Raw genomic sequence first — 18,469 nt, forward strand, 5'->3', positions numbered from 1 at the left:
CCCTACTGTTCACATCATTTTTATCTTTTCAGATTACTGAAATGTATTTAAATAGCGATGGCACTGATCTGACACTCAGACACTCGGTACTGGGCCACTTTCATCAGAAAAGGCTGGATCGGACAGAGTAAAAAAGAAAAAAAAAGCCTAAAATTTTGCAGAAAATAACACAGAATTGCTTATAGTGCAACAAAACATACAGCAAAGTAGGTTACATGACCACAGCAATAGCCCTATTCAGCCTAATGTCAGTAGAATGGTACCCATTACATTACAATTATAGCTTCTTTATGTTAAAGAAGATGTGTTAATGTATTTTCAGTGATGATTTTAAGTGATTTTTTATTTTCAAGTCATTTTACTAAATAAACTAAAAGCTGTGGTTTTGAATAAGCCATGTTGCTGGGTTTCTTCCTGCGGGGGAGCAGAGTGTTTGAGTAGTTTGAGCATGATCGCCTACTTTAAGAAGTGCTTCAATTAAAAATAGCTCATTTAAGTTTCTAAAGCAAAAATAAATAAATAAAAATAAAAACAACCAGTGTTAGTATCAGAAAACAAAGTGCTATTGTGCCATCCCTAATTATAAAGCTAGTACTCAGTATTAACAAGGGACACCTTGAAGGTCTGGCCAAAACAATCAGTGTACACAAGCCCCCCCCTTCCTTAAATGTAGTCAGTGAGCCAAGACGTGTTGCGTCTGAAGCTACAAGGCTACAGGTGACCATCATGGAAATCTTAAGCAGTCTAACGGTTTCTAATACAGTATGATACACTGTTATCTATACAAGTGGACGAAAGCGAACAAAATGCAGCCTTCAAGGTGGCTGCTACTGTTTTTAGCTATGCTACTAATTTTCGTTCATGTTTTTATACAAAACAATTTGTCATCCAGGTTTCAGAAAACACATAGGTAAGTATACTTGACATAGTTTGAGGTGTGTCTGTCATGATTTAAGTACAACGCTAAATGGTAGCTATAATAATCAATTACTAATCGCTGTTGTCAGACGAAAACCTCGTATCTCCAAAATGACAACTTTACAGGAGAAGAAAAAAACATACTTTACTTTTAATGTAAGTCAATGGAACCAGAATTTTTTCCAAGTCATTTTGGGTCATTTCTTTCAGTCCATTCATCATGAAATTTACACACAATGTAAAGGACAACAGGCTTTTTCCAAATCACACCAAAAACTGAAAAACGACAAAAAATGGAGATACAAGGTTGCGTTATGTACATTAGCCAGAGCAACAACAACAGAGAAACAAACTTTGAACACCAATCATGTGATGGCTGATGGACTACATTCGTGTTTAGGTGAAAATTCTGAACTCTTGACCTTCACTTAACGTTAAATGTCCATCACATTCAGCAATGCTGTATATCACATCAGTGTGAAAGTGCCCAGCTGTGCCCAGTACTAAACTAAACAACACCAGAAAACAACCTCAATTTGATGAGATCATTTTCAGTGGGAGTGTTCTCACAAACTAAAACATGCACCACAGAGACCAACACCCTGTTAAAAAGGAAGTGCTGTGACCACGCCTTAACTATTTTTACATTCAAATGGCCCCTATCCTACACGCTTCTATTCTATGTTGTTCTCATATTTAACCTCTGTGTAGGTTTATGTCCCAAAAATAATCCATCACCATTTCCCAACCGCTTTTCATTCCTTAAAATCAAACAAGCTGTTTGTGATACTGTGTCTTTAAGACTCACATACAGTCGGCCGCAAAAGTCTGGGCGCCGTTGGTCAAATGACGTGTTGGTTTTCTAAGTGTAAATAAGTTAAAATATCCTCTACAGAAAACACACTTCTGCACATTTTAACACACAATCAGTGTTTATTTACTGCATTTAACATACTGAAACAAAATATGGCCTGTGCAAAAGATATGGCATCGCAGGTTTTACACTGACTGTATGCAAATGACTTCTCTTCTGACTGGCTGCCCTATATTGTACCTCATTCAATAAGTAGTTTCAAATGTATAATGAATATTTCACACACACACACACACACACACACACACACACACACCGATCAGGCATAACATTATGACCACCTCCTTGTTTCTACACTCATTGTCCATTTTATCAGCTCCACTTACTATATAGGTGCACTTTGTAGTTCTACAGTTACAGACTGTAGTCCATCTGTTTCTCTGCATACTTTGTTAGCCCCCTTTTACCCTGTTCTTCAGTGGTCAGGACCCCCATGGACCCCCACAGAGCAGGTACTATTTGGGTGGTGGATCATTCTCAGCACTGCAATAAGACTGACGTGGTGGTGGTGTGTTAGTGTGTGTTGCGCCGGTCTGAGTGGATCAGACACAGCAGTGCTGCTGGATTTTTAAACACCTCAGTGTCACTGCTGGACTGAGAATAGTCCACCAACCAAAAATATCCAGCCAACAGCGTCCTGTGGGCAGCGTCCTGTGACCACTGATGAAGGACTAGAGGATGACCAACACAAACTGTGCAGCAGCAGATGAGCTATCGCCTCTGACTTTACATCTACAAGGTGGACTGACAAGGTAGGAGTGTCTAATAGAGTGGACAGTGAGTGGACACAGTGTTTAAAAACTCCAGCAGCACTGCTGTGTCTGATCCACTCGTACCAGCACAACACACACTAACACACCACCACCATGTCACTGTTACTGCAGTGCTGAGAATGATCCACCACCCAAATAGTACCTGCTCTGTGAGGGTCCATGGGGGTCCTGACCACTGAAGAACAGGGTAAAAGGGGGCTAACAAAGTATGCAGAGAAACAGATGGACTACAGTCTGTAATTGTAGAACTACAAAGTGCTCCTATATAGTAAGTGGAGCTGATAAAATGGACAATGAGCGTAGAAACAAGGAGGTGGTCATAATGTTATGCCTGATCGGTGTATATATACACATGTACATACACAGTATATAGTTTCAATATATGCACTGTATAGACTGGTGAGTGAATGGTACATATTAAAACTTTAACGTTTATATATTACACAAGTTCTTCTAATTTACAAAACTGAGGGGAATCTGGGTTTCCATGATATGAGTCTTTTAAAAGCCTGTCTGTCTATTCCGCTGTGTCCACAAATACACGAGCCAATTCAACTCATCAGAGCTGTGAGGTCAGCGCAGGTTCACAGACTTTACAGTAAGCATTGCCCACAGCTAGTGTCCAGCTCATGTACTGTCCTGCATGATGTAATATGCTTCGGGGTTAATCGTGGCTTATGCTCTCTTTTGAGTTAACAGGTGCACCAAGGACTCAACTTACATTGAGTTAATGGATTTAAAATGATTACAGTTCAGATATCTGATGTAATAAGGTGAACGCTGCTATATATATACACACACTGTAAGAAGCGGCACCGTTTGACACCCCCACCCCACTTTGTTAGATCCTGTTGAAAGTGAGTCACTCACTAGCAGAGATTTTTTAGAAAATGCATTAGAGTACATTACAGATCTTAGCATTAAAGATATTGTTCTGAGTCAAGCAAGCCTGTCTGGAGCCCAATTTAAACTGAATAACAGAGTAAAACACCTTCAGAAAGTGAAAGTGACAGCTCACACTGAACACATTTACACATTAGATTAACCAAAATACAGGATTCAGGACAGTTTGATGTCATTTAAACATGCAGTTTGAGAAATGCTAAACTGAGGCCATATTACAGAAAATTCTTAAGTCTGAGATCATATCTCATTCGCTTTGTTGTCACGGTAACTTCAGTTAAGACCGAAGTTAAGACAAAAGCCATTACAGAGCGACAATCTTCTCTTATTTTCAGATAAGAAAACAGTATTACAGAAACATCCTAAGTTGCCAAAAAATCCTAAATATTTTCTTAGCTTTAAGATAAACCCCAGAGCGTCTTAACTTCAGTTTCTATTGTTTTATGCAGTAACAGGCAGCAGAGTTGACTACAACTGGCATAACGACGCTTCATTTGTCTACACTGGAAACGGTGTTTTTAAACAGCGTTTTTAAGAACTCAGACGCTGCAGACTCGATCTCCACCGCCCCTCTTACTACCTTTGTGTGTCATTGTTGATGAAAACTGGTGGTGGTCAATAATGAGGAGACAGAGCTGATCGTGTGTCTGTTTATTAGGAGGAGTAACGTTAGCGCGCTCAGCTAAAGCGTTTGGGAAATGGAGACTGAAACTGCGGAGCGGCAACGCTCTGATAAACAGCGCAAATCTCTGTCACAATATTCTTAACTTTCAGTTTATCGTGCTTTAGTTTTATTTGTCCTTTTTTTTACATCAGTAATCGTAGTTAACGTTAGCTGTCTGGCTAACTAACTTGGTTACGTGTTTACGTTTCAGTTGTGCGCGTATGGTCGGTTGCTAGGTAACAGAAACAACTTTCTTCAATCGAGAAAGTTACGATTTCCTAACTTGAGATGATAAGATAAGGTTCCTAAATTAAGATCAGATTTGCTTCTGTAATATGAATTTGTGAAAAATCTTATCTTGACCTGTCAGATCTTAAGTTTAGACAAAAAGAGAGGACGTTTCTGTAATACGGCCCCTGGTTGGGTATAAGCTTCTAGTATTTGTTAGCTACATTAGCCTCATAGCTAACATTTCTTGCCAAAAACTACTGCTTTAAGAAATAGAGCTCAAACGACATGTCAGTTGGCCGATAACATCAGACAATGTTGATGATGCACGGTTTAACAGTATGGTGAAAATAACGCTGACAATGTGTTAACTCTCAGAATAATCCCAATTTCTATGTTTTATAAAGATTTATGTATCACAATCGACAGTTACGTACATGAAAAATCACATCAGCATCGGCCCACACTTCCCATATCGGCGCATCTCTACTCAGAATAAACAATGCAGTGATTACAGCCAGTCACAGTCAGGAAGGGTCTCGGAACAAATGCAGTGATTAGGAGTTCTGTACAGCAGCCAGCACACACTGCACAGCATGAACTCAAAACACTGCCATTTTGCTCCGAAATGACTTTTCCGGTTAAAGTACATTGCTGGCTTTAGACGGTGGTGCCACCTGGGAGCCTAATCTGAGTAATCAGAATCTTAAAATTAGTATGGATCACAATGTTTTATGGTTTAGGCCTTGGGGTGGCACCAGTCCAATACCAGGTACAGGTATTGGGCCGTTATTAGCAGAAAATGCTATATCCGATATTAGAGAAAAACAACGTTCATTCGTCTTACGTGAAGCGCTTCAATTAAAAATACTTAAAAGGTTAGTAGTTTTAATGAAAAAGTACTGTATCTGTATTGCATCAGGAAAAAAAGTGGTATCCCATCATCCATAGTCAGGCCTTATTTAAGACCCCAGAGCAATGCTACGCTAAGTTTGCTTCTGGAACAAGCAAGTTGAGCTCAGTCATTTCTGTTAAAAGATATGATGACTCCCAGCATTCCCTGCTAAAGGCAGCAGGACTCAAACACTGAGTCACCTTTTGTTTTGCTAGCATGCATTGGGGGGGCCTGGGTGCAGCCTAATCTTTAGGCACGTGTTAGGACTATAATCCGGGTTTACATATCTTTCCACGGCTTCCCATTCTCCAAAGCTTTTCTCTCTGCCCTCCCTCCAACAAGCTACGGTGCATTAGCGGAACAGCGCTGCCTCGGTCTGCCTCCGAGCTGCTGTTTCGCTCAACGCGACGAAGGCAGCCTCACTCAGAAACAAAGACAGCCTCACCCCGACATTCTCTAATCTCCAGGAAGGAACTGCTCCCAAACACCTTCAAAACAAACCCCCATTCAGAAAAAATGTCACCCGCATCTTCCCTGCAAAACGCTACAAATGTCTGGGGTGAGGAAAGCAAAGCTGGATACAGACAATAAAATCTCTCACAAGATCCCAGAGTGATAATTCACTGTACAAGCCAGTTAATGAAAAATCTCCTTTTCTATCCCCAAGGTTTTCCACTCTGCTCTCATAAAAGCATCACAGGTTCTGGATGAGGGCCAGCTGTTAGCGAAGCGCTCTGAGAGAGTAGATTAGCACCTTCCTTTGCCTTCATACAATAAATTATTCATGCGCAGCCCCTCAGGAAAAGGAGGCATTTCAGTTAAAGGTGCAAAGTCAACACAGTCTTTCAAAACGTTACATTTCTTCGCAATAATGTGCTGAAAGTGGAAACTATCTTGGCAGCTTTCAATTCATTAGGGATGCACAGGTATGGGAATTGCAGGGCTGAGAAAAAAAAAATCGATACAGTAGGATACTGACAAATATTGGGTTTAAAAATACTAAATATAGGCACACAGAGGCCCAAGTATGGATATTATATTCTTTAACTTTTTTTTACCATATACTAAGCCTATTGTTAGACTAATATGTCGTGATTAAAATGCATTTCTGTCTTAATTCACATGATATCACTGTTTCTTTCTGGTGAGAATAAGGTTTCTATCAGTGGAGTGATTGTAAGGAGTGGTTGGACAGTGTAGTGGATAACACGTTCAACCTGCACACAGGAAAACAGGCGAGAACTGCTGTATCAATAAGACTCAGCAGGTATAGACTCCTAGTGCCACTGTAAAATGATATTTATCATCACTGTGACAAATTACTTCATATTACATCACAATATGCTTCCCTGAACATTTCATAGACATTTTAAGTACTTAAAGAACAATAAACAACTGCACATCTTACAAAGAGAGCATAATTTGTCCTTTGGATTTAGAACAATACAGTGTATAAAACATGAATAAATTATTGTAAAACGATATCGGAAAATTATTACTATCGGCTGACATTTGCCATGCATATTTCAAACCATATTTGACAGTGTACTATTTGCACCCTACAGAAATAAACACTTTTCTCTGTAATGGTAAATCAGGTGGGTTTAGTCCAAATTTCTACATTTTTTAATGTTTATGTATCACATCGGCAGATATGTACATGGAAAATATCAACATCAGCCCACAATTCACATATCAATGCATCCCTAGTACTTTCTAAATGAGGCACTGCTGCCTCTTCCTGTTCCAACTTACCAAACCTCAGAAAAATGAAATATTCTGATGCATATCGAAGTATCGTGATATTATATTGTTCTCACATTACTATTGTTTGAATAATGTTTGTCTACTCCACAAACTAAAACGTCTGCTAAATATTAATGACATATCAATGTAAGAATTTATCTACGACACACTTCTGTTCGCTTTAATAAAAAGACGCAAAGTGAGATAAACAGTGTAAACATCATTAGATAAAGCAAAGCTTTCCTTAAGTGGAATTATTTGCAGTGAAAAGTAAAAAATTGCAATATTACAACGCTTAGCATTTCATAAATTGTTAAATATCAAAATAGAATCATATCACGGCTCCAGTTTCGTCATGCTGTTGTGTTGTGGTGTCTGCAGTGATTCCATGCACAGTTCAAAGAGCAGTAAAATACTTAAAAGCAGATATTTTAGTGCAGCAGCCCAAACATTCTGCTATTCCAGAGTACAATAAATAATATCATTAATGTCATATAATATTGCTTTGAATTACTGGTCAACTCTAAGCATCAGTCCGATGCCGACAACGATTTTTTGGTAGCAACTATCTGTCAATACTGATATGATTCCAACATCATGCATCCCTAAAATGTCATATTGCATCTTCTTTCATATAAAATCCTCCTGGTTCAAACAACAGCCTTCATTCTTCTCCCCCCACCTCTTCATCTGCCCACCAGATTATCTAAATTATGAAATAACCTAAAATGACTTGATCATAAAACAGAAAGGCTTCAAATCTCAGCTTCAATTTCAATGCACATTCATACGCTTATCAGCTTGTTTCGTGAAAGGCCATTGTCCCAGGCCGCTGAGGGAAATCTGTTTCCTCACTAAACTCCCCAAATCACTGCAGTGTAGACTGGCCTGTATCCTCTTTCCCACAGTGTGCATGGAGATGACCCTCCAGCGACCCTGGGGCGTCCTCTGTTCCCTGAAGACCTGTACGCTGCACAAATCTGCATGTTAAACATGTTTATGGAGTCTGTTTGCTTGTTTCTTTATATCTTCAGGATACAAATATCCTGCTTTTGCAGGAGAACCAGAGGAAAACAGGATTAACGCAGCAAAGCACGACGTATCCAAAGAACCTGAAAAGCCACTACGGTACAGCACGAGCCAGTGCTACACTGCGAGGTCAGCGGGTGAAGCTTCTTTGCATATTTATTTGCCTGGATTCATGCAGCCTCTCGCCTTTTTCCTCTCCCTAAAAAAAAAAATAAAAACACAAACATCTGCTCCGTATGAGCTTAGAGGATCCAGTCACCTCTCTGATGGCTTCATTCCTCACTGCTGCATAACAGGAAACCTCAACAAATGCAACCTGTGGTTGATGCGCATGTAAAAACCCTACACCAAATGCTGACGGAGCAAATTACATAGGATTTTTAATGTTTCAATCGTCTGTCTCATTAAAAGGGCTATTAGAAGATCTCCCCAAAAGTGTTCACCCTTAAATATATCACACAACCTGTTCTTTAAAGAGCCATTCTTTTAGATTTTCACACCAAAGAACCATTTCTGCCTTTTTGGAGTGAAGCTACTTGCCTTACATACTTATCAAAACCTTATATAAAACAATAAAGTTACAGGGAAAAAAAATAGGGGTGCAATGATATGGGAATTGTGTGTTGATGCCATTTTTTAATATACCTTCTGCTGTTGGAACAAAACCTTTTTCAGTTTGTGACATTATTTGTACCTGTTTTTGACCAAAAGTACCTGTTGTCCTTTTCATTGTGTGTAAATTTCACGATGAATGAACCAAAGAAAAAAACCCAAAATTACTTGGGAAACTGTCTGGTTCCATTAACTTACATTAAAAGCAAAGTGTGTTTTTTCCTTCACTTAGTGCAACAGCTGCTCTCATGTAAATACAACAAATCTGTCTTATATACTATGTAAACATGCAGTAGATATACTTTATTCCTACTGTCTCACAGTTTATTCCACTTTTCTATTTCTGCCTAATTTATCTTTGTTTTTATTTCTGCCTAATATATGTAAGTGTATGAGCAATTATATGTCTCGCTACTGTAACACTGCAATTTCCCTTTGGGATCAATAAAGTTCTTTCTATCTATCCATCCATCCACCCATCCATCCATCCATCCATCCATCTTCTCCTGTAAAGTTAGCATTCAGGACATTTTGTTCTGACAGCAGCGATTTACATATTTTTTATGTATATATCTGGTGATACTGATGCATCAACTATTTATAGAGTGAAACTGGGTCTACATCTACCTGGATTAGCAAACATACATGCTAAAAACTTTAGAATTAGCTACATATTTAACAATTAAACAAATGGCCTAATCCCATTTCTTCTTTTTACCCCTACCCCTTGTTTTCAAGTGTCACCCTAACCCCTTGGAAAATGACTTACATGGGGTAGTGGTTCAAATCTTGCCCTGGACCCTCAATAAAAGGGTAAAATTCAGCTCCTCACTGCTGGGCTTTAGTTACATTTAGGGCATCATATGCCTTCAGAGAGGGGGGCAATTATTTATTATCGCCCACCCCTAATTCTTCAGTGATATGAAGCTGAAGTCAGCCATTTGCCAGCTTCTTGTTCGAATTTTCCCGTTCCACCTTAAATGGCTACATTCTGCCGCTTTAGGCATCAGAACTGCTTCTGAATTTCAGAATTTTGTAGTATTCGTCTCCCTTTTCGCTTGTAATGATTACGTGCACCCGAGCTGGCACAACTCTGATGACTAACAGTGACAAAAGCCTCAGATGAGAGTCATCTGCTTCAGTGGAAGGAGGAAGACCAAAGAAAGTGTGACCTCTTTGTACAAAGGCCATAACATGATCAGTGTCACAGACTGGCTTAAACTGAGTGACCTACACTCTTTAAAAAGATGGTTCTTCAATGTTTTTTGAGTATAGAAAATGGTTCTACAGACTGATGGAGAATGTGCTGTAGATGGTTCTGTATAGCACCATTCTGAAAAGGGTTCTATATAACACTAAAAATGGTTCTTCGTTTGTTACAATCAGTAATCAGTCAGTCTTAACAGAACTAACTGCCTGTGTGTTTCTTTGCTGAGCTGAGTAACTGCCCATCCTGTGGGTCTGATGCTGTTGCTTCATCTGCCTTGATCGGGTGCCCACTGCTCGCCAGCCTTCTGGACAAGTTTGACCACCATGGAGCGTCCTGCTGTAGAATGCTATGCAAACCTCACCTGTATAAACTGACCCTCCTGATGATCCTGCTGCATTTTTAATCAGAGACACTGCTTCTCCTGCTTTTCCCCTTTTCCGTATCTTATACTGATTCCCTGCTGTTATTGTCTGCTATCCGGTGTTGACCAGAGGAGGATGGGTTCCCCTTTTGAGTCTTGGTTCCTCTCAAGGGTTCTTCCTCTTGCTCTTAGGGAGTTTTTCCTTGCCACCGTCGTTACTGGCGACGCTCATGGGGGCTCGGACCCGGATTTTTCTGTAAAGCTGCTTTGTGAGAACACCTGCTGTGAAAACTTTCGACTTGACTTGACAAGCTTGACAGTGTAACAACAGAAGAACCCTTTTTGTTCCTATACAGAACCCTTTTCAGAAAGCTGCTATACAGAATCATCCACAGCACATTCTCCATCAATCTGAAGAACCTTTTCACGAGGCAGAGAACCCTTTAATCATGCCAAGGGTTCTTAGAGTGTTCATGGTTCTATTTAGAACCATTTTCTTTGTTAAAGCACCCTTGAAGAACCATCTTTTTTTAAGAGTGGAGAAATATTGGATCTTCATTATACTTTTGATACTGTTATATTTATTTATTTTTCATTATACTTGTCATTCTTTTATATATATGTATTATTATATATGTGTGTGTGTGTGTGGGGTGTGTGTGTGTGGGTGTATATATATATATATATATATATATATATATATATATATATTATATATTATACTCTTTGGGCTATATAAACTTTTTTTTAAGAAAATATCTGCCAATACCAATATGATTCTGATATTATCGTACAGCCCTAGAAAAATCAAACATTCTTGAGTTTTATGTTAATGTTATGAGCTTATATTCCAAGTAATTCGAAACATTTCTATTGGCTCGTTCATCATTAAATGCTCACACAACATAAAGGTCAGCATTTTTCCAGATTATGTCCCAACAACGACAAGCAAATATAAGCTCAGAGCAAACAGAGAAAACATGGAAACTGTGTACAGGGGGAAGATAAAACCCCAGAGCCCTCCAGCCCAGTCAATACAAAAATGCCAAACATGCATTTCCTCGAACAACGTGAAGCAGAAAAGCGAGCAGTAGCTCTGGCGTCATGTCTAAGAAATGACTCAAATGATTCCGCTCTCTGTGAGGTTTCCTGTGTAATGACCTGCACCAGCTTTCTTCACCACATGTTTTGCAATGTTCCTTGGGCTTCTTACACATCATTAACTGGTCTCAACTGGCAATAAATGGGCGGAGAGGTATGACTGATTACGAAAGACAACCGAAAGTAAGATATTAGTTGATCTCCACTATTTAAAGGAGTAGTTTCAAATGCAGATCAGCCATCATGTTTGGTGTCAGACACTTGCTTCTTCAGTTTTGCACTGGAGCTACGAGGCTAAAAACATACTCTTTCAAAAAAGATATAGAATATGCTACAGAAGAAGCTTCCCTGAATCAGTAGTTCTCAAACAGGTCCTCTGGCCTTCAGTGTACATTTTATAGGTAAGCACTTAGATTGTTAAATTGGAAAACAAAAGTGGACCGTCTGGGGGGCCCTGAGGACCAGTTTGACAATCACAGCCCTGAAGACTCATGTTTAAAAAAAGGGATGTGTGAGTTTGAAGAACCTTTTATTACTGCGTCAATTTCAAAATCTAATTTTTAGTGTTAAAGCAATAAAACAGTTTGATGTAGTACGTAAATACTGTGAAAGTTTCAAACATACCATTTATTTCAATACATGGAAATTAATCTGCTCATTCTAAATTCACTGGTTTTGTGATGTCTTGAAAGTCAACATGTTTACACACACACACACACACACACACACACCTTACAATATAGCAGCCCTTTAGTACTGAACACGTCGCTGTTGTTTAAATAACTATATATATATAAATAAAAGTTATATATACATATATAAACATAAATACACATATAGTTCCGCTGCTGTCGGAAACAAAACCTTGGATCCGCAGTTTTGTTATTTATATACTTTATATACTGTATAAATTTCATGATGAATGGACCAAAAGAAACAGCCCAAAATATCTTGGAAAAAAGGTCTCGTTCCATTGACTTACAGTAAAACCACAGTAGTTCTCATTTTGGAGATATGAGGCTTTGTTCCGACAGCAGCAATAAATATATATAGCCTACAGCAGCTTAGCTCTGTCCATTCACACCAAGTTATAAGCAATGTTATAGCCGGGACAGCTTTTTAAATGAGGCACAATACATTGCAGCCAATCAGTATAGAGCTCATTTACATATCAGGGTTAAAGGCACAGTAAAAATAAATAAAACAAACAAAACAAAACAGCATGTTTAATTCTAAGGGATAAAAATAGTTTGAGAAAATGGTCTTGTAAAAGAGGAATTACAACCACACAAATGTCAAAAAATAGACCTCATGGGACATTAGAAATGTGGGTTACAGGCCCTTTAGAGGTTTAAAAGAACCTACACAAACTGTTCCACAGCAATTTAAGGGTTCTAGTTCCAGTGCAAAGCTAAAGAAGCAAACTTTGGACACTAAACGTGTCTTGGCTGATCAGCTACATTTCGGGCTGAGCGGGAAAATGTGCAAATTTGATTTTTAACACATTCTTTTAATAACCATATAGGAAAGTCTAACACTTGCTCCTCTTTCTGCTGGGTTTATACATGGCCTAAAAAACTAGACAAGAGACACAGATTGTCATCAATGTCAGCAAATGCTGCTTCCTACTCCTTCTATTATCCTGAAATCAGGCCTCGACTTGTCCTGCCTGACAGTCATTATTGTGATACTGTACTGCAACAGGCAGGAAAAGCCGGCAGTGATACTATAAGTGCATTTGTAACATGGGTCTGACAATACCCTCATTCTGACTCATGCAAAGGCTGCAATTCTACCAATCCAGTATACACACACTGACTTATATCACAAAGCTAAAACTTTATTTTAGAGCACTTTTAGACTTTTAGCACTTATTCCTCAACCTGCTTTAAGGTCAATGCTCAGTGATGGCAGTAAACATCTCAGGGTTTTCATTTATTATGGCTCACTGTCACAAACGGAATCAGTAACTGAAACAAAAACAACACACATACAAGAGGACTTGGACTTGTATAGGCCATGTACTGCTGAAGGGAACCATATCAATCACTTTATAGTGACAATTTAAAGGGCTCAAACCACACGCTTCCTCATATTTTCTCCCCTCCGAGGCCCACTTACAACATTTCTGTTTGCATTTATGTACTAAAAATAATTCTTAAATGACAATTTTCCAACCTTTTATTATCCCTAACAATTAAACAGACTGCTTTCGTTACTGTCCCTTCATAACTGATAGAAGTAAATGAGCTCTGTTCTGATTGGCTGCCCTCTGTTGCGTCTCAATCAACAAACACTGTGGAATTAAACACTTCTTATAACTTCAATGTGAACAGGTGGGGCTAAAATGTTGTAAGCTGAAAATGTGAGTGTGAAAATGTATTGGTTTTTGTGACATCACAAAAACGGTGTATTCAAAATGCACCGTTTTTGCAGCTTGGTTTCCAAATATGGACAGTACGAACAGTGGTGTGGATGTTTCCAAACGTCCGCAATGTTTTCTACCACACTACATCACTCTCTTATTTTAAAAAAATCAGATTTACATGATAAGGATACTTTAAAATGCATCACTGTTGTCGGAAGAAAACCTTGTATCTCCAAAATGGCAACTTTACAGGAGAAGGAAAAAACCTACTTTACCTCTAATGTAAGTCAATGGAACCAGACTTTTTTACAGGTCATTTTGGGCCGTTTCTTTTGGTCCACTCATCATGAAATTCACAAACAATGTAAAGGACAACAGGTATTTTCAAATTATGTCAAAAACTGAGATGCATGGTTTTCTTCCGACAACAGCAATATTTACATATATATCACCTCGTCACTGTATATTTCCATGATAAGGGTACTTTAAAATACACCACCAAAATATTAAGTCTCTGCCTTATCACAGTCGGAATGTATCGTATAATGGCGGAGCTTAAGGACTGTAAACACAAGGAAAGCTGTGTCTCTGCCAAGGGGGCCCTCTTTGTAATCATCATCCTCATCTTCACCGTTGAAAAACCACCAACAGGTTTGTGTACAAACCCAGTATTTTCCAAATACATGCCTGACTGAGAGTGAACGATAACATCTCATATTTCTTTCCAATGTCTCCTTCATCCAGTTTTGAGATTACACGCTAGGGTTGGGCAGTAAGGCAAAAATGTGTCACAATACTTAGAGATTTGCATCACAAACACTTTATTTTGTTTCATGTATTGTTTTTCTGATGTTTAATAAGATGAAAGTGAATAACTGATCCAGCTGCTTATCAAAAACTATGATTTTTATTCAACATGGCACACACTGCACTGCACTAAATACTATTAAACAGGACTAATTATACCCACTTTCCAATGAAACATGGATGGACAGTGTCCTTTAAAGAGGAATTCCACAGAATTTCCCAAATTTCTACCCATTTAAACTGTTGCTGTCATTAAAGGAGAATTCCAAATTCAAAATTTCGGAATAATTCAGTCGTTGAGTTGTAAACAGAGTCATTCAGAGTGGTTTGGTGTGAAATGGTTCATTGTAGAGAAACTTGCAGACTCAGATTTCTTTACAGTGGTGGTGATAGGAACCAGGGGTCACCATGTCTACAACACAACTATAGCCACATTATTTTCTATGCAAAACCAGCAGTGAACCAACACGTGTCTTCTGAGTTTTACAGGTAATGCTGATGATAGTAAGACAGTAAGTTTTCTTTGGGGACTATTTTGCCTTACAACATCCTGCATGTATCCCTCTGCCATTAATGGTTTCAAACAAATGGATTCAAATACATTTTAAGCCAAAACGTTATCACAAAACCATCAGAAAACAATGAGTCAGACATCCAGCGGCGAATATCTAACCACTTTACAGAAAAACTTTCTCTGAGGCAGCTTTCAGAGGTGGACGTCTGGTTCCTACCACCACCACTGTGAACAATTCTGACTCGGCAAGTGTCTCTAGAACGGAGCGTTTCACACCAAACCGCTCTGAATGACTTTGTTTACATCTTAACTATTAAACTGGGTGGATATGTTTAAAAAAAATCGATGGGATTCCTAGTTTAAACGCTGACGGCGTGTCTTGCAAGCTCGGAAAACTATATTGTAACGTAATTTATCGCGATAACGGCAGAAATACCGCTGTATCGCCCAGCCCTAACAACAAACAACAGCAGAGTGTTTCCACTTGATTTTTCAAGGCACTTTGTAAACTTATGTGGAGGTAAACACGGTTAAATTCACTGTGTCAGCTGTCTAACGAGTTAGTGAGTCCACACTGAACAGTTTGTTGTTGCTTAGTTCAAGAGTGACTGCAAGTTAGACGGGAGGAGTTAACCTAACCTAGCTAGGTTAGTGAGTTAGGCGGCTGTAGTTGACAGTCAGCGAGAACAAAACTGCGCGATATTTTCCCCACTTTTACGCAGATTACAGACATTACGTTCAAAATGGGCTCCGTGTTGTCGTTAATACAGTGTGTCGTTGAGGATTTCTACCCAAAACGATGAAGAAATGTAGTTGTTTGTAGGACAGAGATGAAATGGAAATTCACTTCCGCACCCATTAACGCTGCTTGTTCGAATTTCCCCGTTCCACCTTAAACGGTGCAGCAGTTCCAGTCTGGCGCCGCGGGCTCTACAATGTAACGGCTGCGCCATTTAAGGTGGAACGGGGAATTCGAACGAATAAGAAACCAACTTCAGCCTCAGGCGGATTAGAGAGCTCTCACACTTTCTTACAGACATTAACGACAGGAAAACAGCCGCTTAAACTCACCTCTGCTGTCGCTTAAGCAGTACAAGAGCAGAAAGAGTTTAATGAAGGCGCTGTGTGTTAAATCCATAGCGCTGCCTGCTTCATCCGCCGCCCGCTCTCCGCTCGGCTTTACGGCAGCTACTGCTCTGCGGCACCAGAGCCCCGTCTCCAAGGGAATGACGTCAAACAGGCTGGCGTCAGAAGCAGGAGGGGCGAGGAGGGGTTAGCTCCGCCCACTTTACACTAATAACAACAACAACAACAATAATAAGAGCAATGAGAGCCATAAGAGCCCTGCATTCCAGTAAAATGACATATAATAAGAAGAGCAGCGGTTTCCTCAAACATCTGGAGCTTCACAGCGTATTCTGGATCCCTCAATGTCTGGATTATCTTTTTGTTATTTATTTATCTTGTTTATTTATTCATTTTATTTCACTTTGTGTTGTTTAGATCATTTTGCTGCTGTTCATTGACGCATTCAAGCGTAGCAGCGAGGTGTGTTGTGATTGTTGTGAATAATTCTTTCTGTTACGCACTCATCACTTTAACAGCTCCATTAGCTCAGTCTAATTGCACTACTGTTTATATTTGCACTATTTATACCCACAGACCTTAATCTGTATGTGCCTTATGTCACTTTAGTGTTAATTTCAGGACCTTCTATATTTATATATTTTTTACACTTTTCCTGTTTACTTTCTATTTAATGTTATTGCTACACCATGGGGAGTAACGCAATTTCAATGTCCTGTACATATTGTAGTATTGACAATAAAGCTGACTTGACTTGACTAATTGCATCAATTAAAAAAAAAGAAAAAAATAATCCTCCATTCAAATTCAGTTTTAACACATTTGAATTGATGGTAAAATTACGATTATCATCATTTCCCTGATTTCTAACTTTGAAATTAAATTAGTACTTATTCTAAGAATGGAATGTTTCACTTTTATATGTAAGAACTCAAATTTGATGAATAAAAAATTCAGTTAGGTGCTCTTCAGTGACAGTCCTTCTGTTTTTTTACTAGACTTGTTGAACGTGGTTATAATTAGAGATGTACCGATATGGGCCTTTCTTGGCCGATGACAATATTCAATATTTTACATGTCTGTATGTGTCGATGCTGATACTCACATGTTCATAAAATGTGGAAATTGAGATTTTTTTTACCATTAACATTTAATATTTGACCATTTCAAAACTCAGAGTTTTGTACTTTTTCATAACTGTTTTACACACATTTTCTGATTTGTCAGAACTTTAAACACAAAAGTACAAATGGAAAAACATCACAAAGCTCTTTGCCTTCAGAACTCATACATTTCCACTCAGGAGAGCAGATCTTTGTTAGACCTACAAACTGATGTGCTCAGTAAAAATCCTGCTGTCAGATGCAAAAAAAAATCTTATTTTCATCAAGTAAGGATTTATGACTTTCCCCAGTTTATTTTAGGAATTTATGGAAGGTCAGTTTTGCAGATATGCTACTTTAACATGTGCCAATGTACTTACTTTCATACGTAAGAGCAGTTTTGACATGGTGAGATATTACATGTTCATTTCATAGTAAAAAAAATCTAATTTTATAATACATAAAATCAACATACGCACACATATAAGATACCAAATATTGCCATCAGCCCTCTAATTATTAGCATATTGAACAAGTTACTGCTAACTATGTCCAAAAATATATATACAAGTAAAATACTCTAACAAGTAATAATTCAATTTTAAAGTTAGAAATCGAAGAAACAATGATGAGATTAGAATTTCAAGGTATCAAATTTTAATACACATTTGTGACAGTTGAATCAGAACTTGTCAAAACTGAATCTGAATGCAGCTTTGAGGGGTCCAGGACCCTGATCAGTGATCATTCACTTCACTGGATCCTGGAACAATATCGCAAGTAAGTGTCGCCATCATGCGGTGAAAATAAATATTGCACTGAAGGCGAGCAGGCCTGTTTGCATGTACAGCGAGTTTTATATTCGATCATATAACAGCCATACAGATAAACACTGATTTACTGATGAGTTCTCTCCATGCAAATTAATGCAAAACAAACACAAATAAATGGGAAACACTTAACCAGGTCACTTCCAGAGCGCATTTAGAGTCAACCTTTATTGTAAAACCAGTATTATAATAAAAAAGATTAATAATAAATAATAAAATAAAAAAATCTCTAAAACAAACAAATAAATACATAAATAACCACTGTATTCCAACAACTGTAATATTTCCATGAAAATACAATATAGAATATTTTATATATAACATGCAAATATATTAAATAAGAAATAACTTCATCATATTATTATGAATATGTAAAATAGTGATAGTTATCTATGACATCTTTGTTACAATATGATGACAGTGGTATAAAAATGAAATAAAATTTTG

At 38.3% G+C, this 18,469-nt stretch overlaps 1 protein-coding gene across 1 annotated transcript in view; it reads right to left on the reverse strand.

Moving 5' to 3' along the window:
- Positions 1–16,212, reverse strand: part of adam10a (ADAM metallopeptidase domain 10a) — a 138,820-nt gene extending 122,608 nt beyond the window's left edge. Inside the window, exon 1 of the mRNA XM_036584392.1 lies at positions 16,075–16,212. Within this exon, the coding sequence (XP_036440285.1) occupies positions 16,075–16,141 (67 nt within the window). The 5' untranslated portion in view covers positions 16,142–16,212. The remainder of the gene's footprint in view (positions 1–16,074) is intronic.
- Positions 16,213–18,469: the final 2,257 nt, after the last annotated feature.

Source organism: Colossoma macropomum, unplaced genomic scaffold (assembly GCF_904425465.1).
Source record: "Colossoma macropomum unplaced genomic scaffold, Colossoma_macropomum, whole genome shotgun sequence".
In the NCBI taxonomy this organism is placed as follows: Eukaryota; Metazoa; Chordata; class Actinopteri; order Characiformes; family Serrasalmidae; genus Colossoma; species Colossoma macropomum.